Below are 10,941 nucleotides of genomic sequence, written 5' to 3' on the forward strand. Positions count from 1 at the left end.
GCCTGAGACCCGCAGGGCCTGAGACCCGCAGGGCCTGAGACCCGCAGTGCCTGAGACCCGCAGTGCCTGAGACCCGACAGGGCCTGAGACCCACAGTGCCTGAGACCCGCAGGGCCTGAGACCCGCAGTGCCTGAGACCCGCAGTGCCTGAGACCCGACAGGGCCTGAGACCCGCAGTGCCTGAGACCCGATAGGGCCTGAGACCCGCAGTGCCTGAGACCCGCAGGGCCTGAGACCCGCAGTGCCTGAGACCCGCAGTGCCTGAGACCCGACAGGGCCTGAGACCCGCAGTGCCTGAGACCCGCAGTGCCTGAGACCCGCAGTGCCTGAGACCCGCAGTGCCTGAGACCTGACAGGGCCTGAGACCCGCAGTGCCTGAGACCCGACAGGGCCTGAGACCCGCAGTGCCTGAGACCCGATAGGGCCTGAGACCCGCAGTGCCTGAGACCCGACAGGGCCTGAGACCCGCAGTGCCTGAGACCCGATAGGGCCTGAGACCCGCAGTGCCTGAGACCCACAGTGCCTGAGACCCGCAGAGCCTGAGACCCGCAGAGCCTGAGACCCGCAGTGCCTGAGACCTGACAGGGCCTGAGACCCGCAGGGCCTGCACCAGCCTGCCCCACTGATGCGGGCCGACAGGCCGAGAGAGTCTGTCAGACTGCATCCACAGCGCGCTGAAATCTCTCCCCAATTTGCATAGCTGGTGGCAACAGCCCCCGCGACGTTATTAGTGTCTGATCGTCCCCGGCGACGGGCCCACAGGCTGTTAATTCAGCAGGCGGCCGGGCTGGCTGCGATCGGAGATTAGACTTCAGCACGGACGGACGCACAGGACGTTATTAGCCCGCCGCTCCAGCGCTCCCGAGAACGGACAGAACGAGAGATAAAACGCTCCAGCCCGTTTGAAAAAAAAAAAACCTTATTTGATTTTGAAAGCTTTTTTTTTTTTTTTTTCTCTCGCTTTTATCGGCGCTGGTTTAAAACCGCCGTCAGAACGTGGCCGAAGAGCCCCGCCCAGCTCACAGACGGGAATCGGACGGGGGGGGGGTTTGAGCGTCGACACATCGATCCCCCTCGGCCGGCAGATCTGCGCTGTGTGAGGACCGCTGAACTGCATCCACGTGGAAAAACCAGGAAAAATCCGATCAGGAGCGACCAAGCAGAGTTCCTACAGAATTACAACGGCTCAGGGCACAATGAGACCCAAAGGCCCAACAGGACCAAAGGTCTTAAACTGGGGGATCCAGAACAGCAGTGTGAGACACGGACAGGGATCCCCACTGCGGAACCGCCTTGTCATATGAAAACATTGTGACACCTTCCAAACCTGCGCGTGTACCATGAGCTAATGACGGTCTTCAATATGCCAGAAATTAATAAAGGAAAAAGAAAACATAATCCTGCCAGCCAGGAGTGGCTTCGATTCGACCCATAGATGAATGTGCAAAATAGCACAAATAAAAATAAAATAAAAAAATGTCAATAATAAAAGTGACCCAGCCATGGAGCTGGTACCAGGACACTGATCTGCGAGGGGTCTCGCTAATTTCAGTCCTGCACCCTCAGCTTTTAAAAAGCGTAATTTCCCACAGCACATAAACACAGCTACACACTGGAGCCTGATCTCACCCCCCCCCCCCCCCCCACCCCCAGGTTTTTCTGCTTTTTATTTGATCATTTAGCCGGGGATTGCATCAGCGTGTATCAGACACAAACGCAATCAGGTCCCGCGTGCGGTGAGGCCGCACCTCGCCCCCCCGCCCCGCCCCCGCGTGCCCCCCCCCGCTGAGCCTCCGTTAGAATCCAAGGGCAGGAGCAGCGTTCATTTTCAGGCCCATTTCCTCCTATGATTAGACCATCAATCAGCCAGCCTCACTCTCATCACCACAGAGAGGATTATCTGCCCATCTCCCCATGCACACACACACACACACACACACACACACCGTTACACACACTCACACACACACACACACACACACACACTCATACACTCACACACACACACACACACACACACACACACACTCATACACTCACACACACACACACACACACACACACACACACCGTTACACACACTCACACACACACACTCACACACACACACACACACACACACCGTTACACACCGTTACACACACTCACACACACACACACACACACACACACACACCGTTACACACACACACACACACACACTCACACACACCGTTACACACACTCACACACACACACACACACACACACCGTTACACACACTCACACACACACACACACAGTTACACACACTCACACACACACACACCGTTACACACATTCACACACACACAGTTACACACACACACACACGCACACACTGTTACACACACACACACACCGTTACACACACTCACACACACACACATACATACACACACACACACACACATACACATACACACACACACATACACACACACACACACACTCACACACACACACACACACACACACACACACACACACACACTCTCACACTCTCACACACACACACACACACACACACGCACACACCCTCAGAGACACTCCCCTCCGCTGCAGAGGACCTGACTGAGGGAGAAGACCTCCGCCTCACAGCCCAGTTCAGCTCATCAGTGCTGCACATCTCCCCCCTCAGTGTGGACCAAGCCCTGCCCCACTGCCCCTTCCTCCAGAGAGGAGTCAAACCGAAACACAGGGCCCCAAAGCCTGCTTATTCCCGGGCTGAGAGCACAGCGGCATCCCTCGTCACTGTAACGCAACGAGACCGACCGTCTTAACTGAACACTCAAACCTTCGCTAGCGCTGACGTTTCGCCGCTAACGTTAGCTAACACTCTGAAAAGGCTTTGCGAGGCTGCTGATGGGGAAAACAAAAGTTGAAAATTATTTGGCCGTATTAATATACTTTAATCAATGTAATATTTGTTCTTAACTTTAAGAACAAATCACAGGTAAGCGAGGGATCGGCTAACTGGCATTTAGGCAGAAGTCTCATCCATTTGTATTAAAAAGCCGTTGGTGGCGAACTGAATGGAACGGTGATTTAAAATCGCTCAACAGTAACATTCATTCATTCATTTTCATTTTCCAAAAGATTTAATTTAATTTTTTTAAAGTAACATCTTACTGTAAGCGATTGACTGCTTTTTACATAAAAACTTGATCAAGGCTGTCTGAGATCAGAATCAAGGAGCCAACCAAAGTCTGCAGAAGAACTGTGGCAAGTTGTCCAAGATGCTTGGAACAACCTCCCTGATTGTCTGACAGAACTGCAGGACAGCGTTGGCAATCTCAGAGAAGTGATTTAAAGCCGAAGGGTGGTCACAAAAAATATTTATTTGATTAAACTATTCTGCCAAATTACTAAAATGTATTGTAAAATGTATAGTACGTTTATTTAGGACCTTTCATTGAATTATTTTTGAAAGAATTGTATCTGTACAGAATGTTATACAGGTGCCTAAGACTTGTGTACAGTACTGTAGTTAGCCGCGAACTTTTGCCCTCTTGAACGCACGTCACATAACGTATCTGAACGCAATGGCGTCATAGAACACTGACATTTGAATTTCGAACGAAACACTCCGCATAACCAACTCTTCAAAGGACTAAACTCGGGGGAGAGAGAAAAAAACTCGCTAAACCTTTCCTCGCTAAAACTCCTCTCACGCTTCATCTGCGGCGGACTCCGGGGCGGCACACGCCCCGCCCGTGACACGACATGACAACACGGAGGAGACGGCAATTCGCTCGTCCGCCTCGCCTTCCTCCACCCGCTGAAAGCCCGCGTGTGCGCGGTGAAAACCGCCGTCTGCGCGCGTTTAAAAATGAATGGGCTAATGATAGATCCGTAGGCTCCGAGGGCAGGCGTCGGTGCCGAAATTACTTTTAATGTCATAACAAATATTACGCTCCACTCTCGCTGATGAACACCGGCAAAAAAAAAAGAACGGGAACGTTCTGAAAGGACTTAAAGATATTCAATGGAGGTGTCTTAATGGGGTAGTTAAAAAATAAAGCAAAAAGCTTTTTGATGTAAAGGCACTAATTCTTTAACAATGTTGACAGAGCTGTCGTGCTTTCATCGTGGTACCGTACAGCACCTTTCTGCAGTCTCACACACTACGAACCAAAATTACACTTCCTCCTCCTTCTTCTTCTTCTTCTTGGCTGTCAGGACCAGCCAAGCGCTGGAACTGCTGGGCCGGTGCCAGGAGACTCTATGCGTGGGGGAACGGAAATGCTGGCATGACCCGGAGAAAATGGTCCACGGCAAAAAGCAGCCAAAACATTCGCCACAGGTCAACGGCTGAGAACGCCAAGTCCTTCTCTGGCCTCTCACAAACAGACATGCTAACTTCATGGTGTGCCTCCTGGCATAGCCTGTCACCGTGCCGTCCAGTCAAAAGCTGAAAAGGCTAAAAGTACATTTGTAAAAATGCTTGGACGTATGCACCCTTTGACAGAGAGGTGCAGGGTGCTGGTCTGGGAGCATGTTCTGCGCGCTCCTTGACGTGGAGATAGTCGCGCTTCTGTGTCCTACCCACTTGTGGAACGGCTGACCCTCTCCTGCGGATGCAGGTTCCTATTAAAGTGTAAAGGTTCACCACGAAAGGGCCGCTGTCGCTGGGTGAATCGGCTCGCGGCACAAAGCCACTCCCCCCCCCCCCCCCCACACCGTGACGCACGCGGGCATCGAGACCCGCCGTCGTGTTGCGCTGCGATCCCGCCGTTCTGATCTCCTCGGGAGCGTCACACAGCGACCTGCCGCGGTGACAGACGGCTAATTGGACAGGAAACACGGCGGAGGCGGGCCTTGGCCGCGGCCTTTCGACACGCGTGTGGCGTTCCTGCCCTCGCCGTGCACGACACGGAAACATGGCGCCCCCCCCCCCCCCCCTTTTACATCACAGCGCGCTTCTCGGCAGCCGTGACGACGGGCCCACCTGCAGTGCTGGCTCCCCGCCGTCGCCCGATTGGTCGATCCGCTGGAGGCGCTCACGGTACAGCGCGCGGAACTCCGACAGCAGCTTCTGCATCTCGGCTGGCCCGTGCGTCGCCCCCGGATACCGGCGGTCCATGGACCCGGGCCCGTAACCTGGCAACACAAACACACAAACCCGCGCTCAGATCCTGACATGGCAACACTCCCGGCGCGCACGTGTGTGTGTGTGAGTGTGAGTGTGTGCGTGTGTGTGTATATGTGTGGGTGTGTGTGTGTGTGTGTGTGTGTGTGCGTGTATGTGAGTGAGTGTGGGTGTGTGTGTGTGTGTGTGTGTCTGTGAGTGTGTGTGTGTGTGTGCGTGTATGTGAGTGTGTGTGGGTATGTGTGTGTGTGTGTGTGTGTGTGTCTGTGTGCGCGTCTGGGCAGACACACACCTCTCCTTTCTAATCCATCAGTGTTTAACTCCCAGCAGGAGAGAATAAGTTGAGGTACAAACATGCAGTTAGGAGATGAGGAGGCCGGGCTATAAACAATGGGCGGCCATGTTAGTCTGAATACAGGGACGGTGTGGCAGCCTGCAGCAGTCCACACAATAAATGGTTTTAATAACATATCTCAGGTCCCCGGTGCATTGGGCCATTGTTTTCATATGTCATTGTTTTTAATTGTGTGCAGCAAAATCAAGCCAAAGCCACTCGCTTCAGACTACAATACCTCATACCTCGCACCCTACTTAATAACAGTGATTAATCTGGGAAAGTAGCACCTTCTGTCCCAGGGGGAAGGCAGCTTAGTGCATATTTCCTATTTGGGATTAGGGGGGGGGGGGGTGGGAGCTGCACCAGCACACAGGAGTGTAGAACACCCCCCACCCCCCCACCCCGAAACACAGCGACCCGGGTGAGCATGGGATCCGAACCCAGGCACCACAAGAACGGTGACATTCACAGACGTGAACCATACGCTCCGTTTGTGCCAGCGCGCATATCATGCTCAGAAAAACCCCCGCTCTGACGAATTAATAAAAATATAAGTCATATCTCCACGGAGAATAGCCTTGACCTGCTGGATGATCTCTATGGGCCTGGCACTGTCCGTTTAATTTATATGGATGTTTTTCTCTCCCGCCCAACTCCTACCTTATCTCAGTTCGGCCCAGGTAATATTGGGGATTAGAATGAAGGCAGTCCTGTGGGTAGAGGGATGTGTATTCAGCACAGAGCTTTTCAAGGACTGCTTGTCTACCTTTTCATTATTTTTCTTTTTTCTTTTGTAATTATTGAATTGAACCCCTCTGCACCTAAACCAACAGAGACTCCGGCCATAAAGGCATTTATCACACTGAAGTCCAGAACTTGCAATCACAATCAACCGTGGGCAAGCAGTCGAAATAAAATCATCATGAAGTAAAAACTAGATACTGGGTGGGGAATTTTTTGGTACGTTTACATTTTCAAATGTAAAATAATTTTGTCAGTAACCCAGAAAAGGAAATGACTGCATATGTAGGCTACATTTAGGAATTTGAGCTTTTTTCATCCCACTCTTCTGCAGTTCATCAATCTCAAACACTGACATTCAGCCTATTTTCTGCCAGCAGGTACAGTCGGGTTATTCAAACGAACAGCTCAGCGAACAGTCGGAGGAGAGAACAGCACGGTGAAGCCCCATACACTGACGCAGTGACAGGTTCACAGCACGTCAGGCACCGGAAATCAAAAAGTGCTAAAATGACAAAAATAATCCTCCGCTGCCAGTTCTGCTGGATACAATAAGTGGATTACTCCGACAAGGATCCCACAATGCAACATGTTGGTCATATTTTATTGATGTTTTTATTTGCTTCTAATCTCCCCTGGAAACGGGCGCAAAACTGACAGAAATATGGATGACCTTGGCACAGTGAGCAAGACCAATGTTTTTTTTTTTTCCCCCTTGCCTTGTGGCATTACTTTTGCGAGTTGCAGTTTTAGATGGGTTTTATTTTCATTATTTATAAATTATATAAGACAATCCATCTTTGAAACCGAGGGAGCCCTCAAGCATAGGTAATTTCCAAAATTAGGTGTTTGTGCGGAACCAGGCCACTTTCTGCGACTGCAATTCGCGAAGGTTGAGGACACCAGCGTGTACCTCCCACCGTTTCGCAATTTGTTCACTGCTGTGGTAAATTAAAGAACACATTGACTACCAACGGGGCCGTCATTTTATTTTATTTTATTGCATGTATTACAATGGCTCAAAGACGAGACGCAAACACTTCCAATGATAGAGTAGGCTCAAATGCACTGGGTCATGACTGTACCACAGTCTATGTTCGTAATCAAGCGGAGGCTACCTTTTTTTTCTACCAATGTGCAGTTTGATCTGTAATACTGTAATAGTTCGGCGCGCATATTAAATATGGTTCTTTCATATTATTTCAAACGCTACCCACACCTATTACTACTGTACAAGGATGTGCCCGATGCATCAGCCGAATGGCGTATGTTTCATAACGTCTATCGAAAATATCGAATGAATGGTTCTAATAAAATATTTATGTTATTATTTGGGAATTAGCTACACGACTGCAGGAATCATGGAGAGAATACACGCCATCATCTGTCTGTCAAGACAGCCATGGCTGATGAGCATGTCAGAGGTAGCTAGCGATACTGCTTCAACTTTATTTATTCGTCGTATATTCTTGCACACCCAGTTGGCCACCTTATATCAAAGTAAACCAAATTAATTTGGGAACTGTCTAAATAAACAGGTTACTTTGTTTTATTTGCCTCCAATGTAACGTTATATAGGCTAGTAATTGGATAGCGGGCTATGCTTAGCGAGAAAATAACATTAGGATACGCTCTGTGAGGACAATCGCAGAAATCAACAGCGTTAGCCAACTGTAAACAAACCTGCGTAACTGGTACTGGCCAATATCGGATAGCTCTACGTTATCTGGAAACCTACTCAAGTGGGGACAGTTAACGTTAAAAAAAACCTAACGTTACGATAAGACAGCTAAATAAAATGGCGAAAAGTTTGTAATATCCTATGATGGTTGCCTCACTTTTCATAAGACTGCATCAATTAGACAGCGTCCAGTTGGATGCAGCCGGCACAAACCGCTTTTGATGCAGCAGGTGGACTGTGCAACGAGATGGCTGAGTGTGCCATAATGCAGCAAATTGATTTGTAATGCTAGTTACTATGCTAGCTAGCCAGCGAGCAAATAGCAAATAGAATTACGAATGTACAACTAGCACTACTCAAACCTACTTTCAATAGCACGGGTCCTATACAGTTACATACGTTAGAATGTAGTGCGCAAACTAGCAGCTAGCTTTTCATTTGTATAGCTACCTGTTGCAATGTTCCTGCTTATTTTGCTCACGGCAACTGCTTCTGTAGCCTCGATTCCAGCTGATGCGGTTTAAACCATGTCGCACCGTTTGTCTCCCTTCTCTGAACTAACTCGCTAGCTACATTTTTTTTTTCAATGGTCTTTGCAACCCCCACAATGCTGTGAAGTTAAAATTCTCCGCATCGTTAGACCGCAGCCCGCCGTGGGCAGCCCTGCTCCCGCTTCGAGCACCTGTACATCCTGGTCATTTTCTTGACTCGCAAACGAACCGAACTACAAGCCAATAGGATTGAAGGAGCGCCCTCGGCCCTGCGCCTCCAACCAATCGTGCGGCTAGGAGAACATAAGTGGGCGGGTTATATATATATATTTTCCTCTGTTTCCAATGTGGAGAATTGGAAAACTGAGATTTCCATAGAAACTCCCAAACTATACGCCTCATTGACGCACGCCCATTGTCATTGTGCGTAGAACAGATCAAATGACCTTTGAGTGACAATTTTAATCAGGACAATTCGCCAATCAGTGTAGGAGATACATGACCTGCAAAATGAGATAAAAACAAAACCGCAAGCTGTTTTAGTTGTCGTGGCAACACAGTGACTCACAGAAATAAAAACAAACCTGATTAAGCTGTTACGCTATTTGTAACAACATTTTTTTTTTTTTTTGGTCTGAATGTAATTGGTTGTGTTGTTGAAGTTGCAAATTAAATATTAACGTTTTAGTAATAGGTGCAGCAAAGATAGTATAATTGGATATTTTTGTCATTTAGCAGACGTTCTGAGTAACGCTACACTCCTACCAGTTGGAATCAATTCGTGAAGTGAATCAAGTAGTGAAGTAACAACCACATACAGTGCATAGTTACCTATTAATTTGGATAGGCACCCGTATGATTATTTTACTTAGCTAAAAACCTTTCAGTCTCGTGTAGGAACTTCAATCATACAAAAAACTGATATCCAGATCAAGATGAAAATGTATTTTGTAGCCTACATTTTACTCTCTTAGGCCCTACATTTGTGCTTTAGACTTCTCAAGGTCTTTATCAATCATTGGGCTTGGCTGATGGAGGACACATTTAAATGAGTAAGCTGTCACATTAACCTCAATATTTATTTTCACCCACCATAAATTGAAAGCAGACGAGGGCTTGGTGTTCATATCAAAATATTATACATTCATGGTAATGGCATCTATAGAGAACATTTCCCTGGCGAACATAGCTTTCTTGTGAAATTGAATTTCTACAGGTCCCTTGTTTTACATAGAATGGAAAACAATAGGTAGCATGAATATATTAATGGCTTTTTTTAAAGCAGGGTCTCTCTTCTCGGCTGGCTAGAAACGGGCTCACGTTGAGTACCACACGCCGCGGTGAGCGAGAACTCCGTGATTGCTATAATGCGAGATTATTGACAATAAAATTGCTTTTCCTCTATCTCTTATTATTACGAGTAGTATCTGTTTCATGTTTCCCGGTCGAAAACTGCTATCAAAGCACGGGATGAAAAGAGACTCGGCTGATGGCAAACAGTATTGTTTCTTTTTTTATATAATGTGCATACAGCAGAGCGTAAACATTTATAAGAGTGGAACGCAAGCTAAGGGAAGCTTCTTTTATGATGGCAAGATCACAATTTGCCAACGCAAGCCAAGCACAGGCACTTCCACTCTCATAACCTTAAAAAGGTACCCATCAATTTCCTGCTATTACGGCCCCTTGTTGTTGTACTATCACAGTGCTCTTCCCCATTGGCCACTTGATTGATTTCATCAGCGAGCACTCTTAGAAAATTATACAGAACGCTGGATGAACTTTGTGGAGAACTCTGGGAGAACTCTAGAGTTGAAATGCCTGTAGACACCCATTAACACAGTGGTGTGATTCCAGTTCAGAAGATTTCTTTAAAAAAATAATTTAAAAAAACATCTAAGTACATCAAAACGGAAGTAAACGTCCCCTAGTTGTGAAAGATTGTACGCACACTGTCTGTCATTGATGTCAAGAGCTCTTCTAATTCCAGGGTTTTTCATCTTTCACGTCAGTTCTTGTCAAGTCAGGAGTTGAAGTCTGTTATTATTAGCACGGTGCGATAAAAAACTTGAAAAGGATCTCAATTCTGCTTCAAGGTGTAATGCAATTAGAACTTGAATTGGTTTTTTTTCTCCTTGTGGGTTATTACAGACTTCTGTTTGAATAAGAAAAGTCTGAGATGAATACAGTATAACAATACAAAGAAGCCTCACAAAGCAGATTCACATGAGTTCATCTGCGATGTGTACTGCTGACTGCTTTTCACTATTAATTAAACAGAGACCTGCAGTGTGGATAATTAACATTACATTTATTGGCATTTGGCAGACGCTCTTATCCAGAGCGACGTACAGTTGATTAGACTAAGCAGGAGACAATCCTCCGCTGGAGCAATGCAGGGTTAAGGGCCTTGCTCAAGGACCAAACGGCTGTGCAGATCTTATTGCGGCTGCACCGGGGATCGAACCGCCGATCTTGCGTGTCCCAGTCCTTTAACTTAACCACTATGCTACAGGCCGCCCCATTAACCGTACCGTACGCATTGAGCATGTTTGCAGTCATATATTGAAATAATTCACAT

At 47.7% G+C, this 10,941-nt stretch overlaps 1 protein-coding gene across 1 annotated transcript in view; it reads right to left on the minus strand.

Moving 5' to 3' along the window:
• LOC133130488 (trichohyalin-like) overlaps positions 1-8,473 on the minus strand; it is a 135,367-nt gene extending 126,894 nt beyond the window's left edge. Inside the window, exons 1-2 of the mRNA XM_061245108.1 lie at positions 8,320-8,473; positions 4,970-5,121 (exon numbers count right to left, since the gene is read on the minus strand). Coding sequence (XP_061101092.1) covers positions 4,970-5,104 — 135 coding nt within the window. The 5' untranslated portion in view covers positions 5,105-5,121; positions 8,320-8,473. The remainder of the gene's footprint in view (positions 1-4,969; positions 5,122-8,319) is intronic.
• Positions 8,474-10,941: the final 2,468 nt, after the last annotated feature.

This window comes from Conger conger, chromosome 6 (assembly GCF_963514075.1).
Source record: "Conger conger chromosome 6, fConCon1.1, whole genome shotgun sequence".
Lineage (NCBI taxonomy): Eukaryota > Metazoa > Chordata > Actinopteri > Anguilliformes > Congridae > Conger > Conger conger.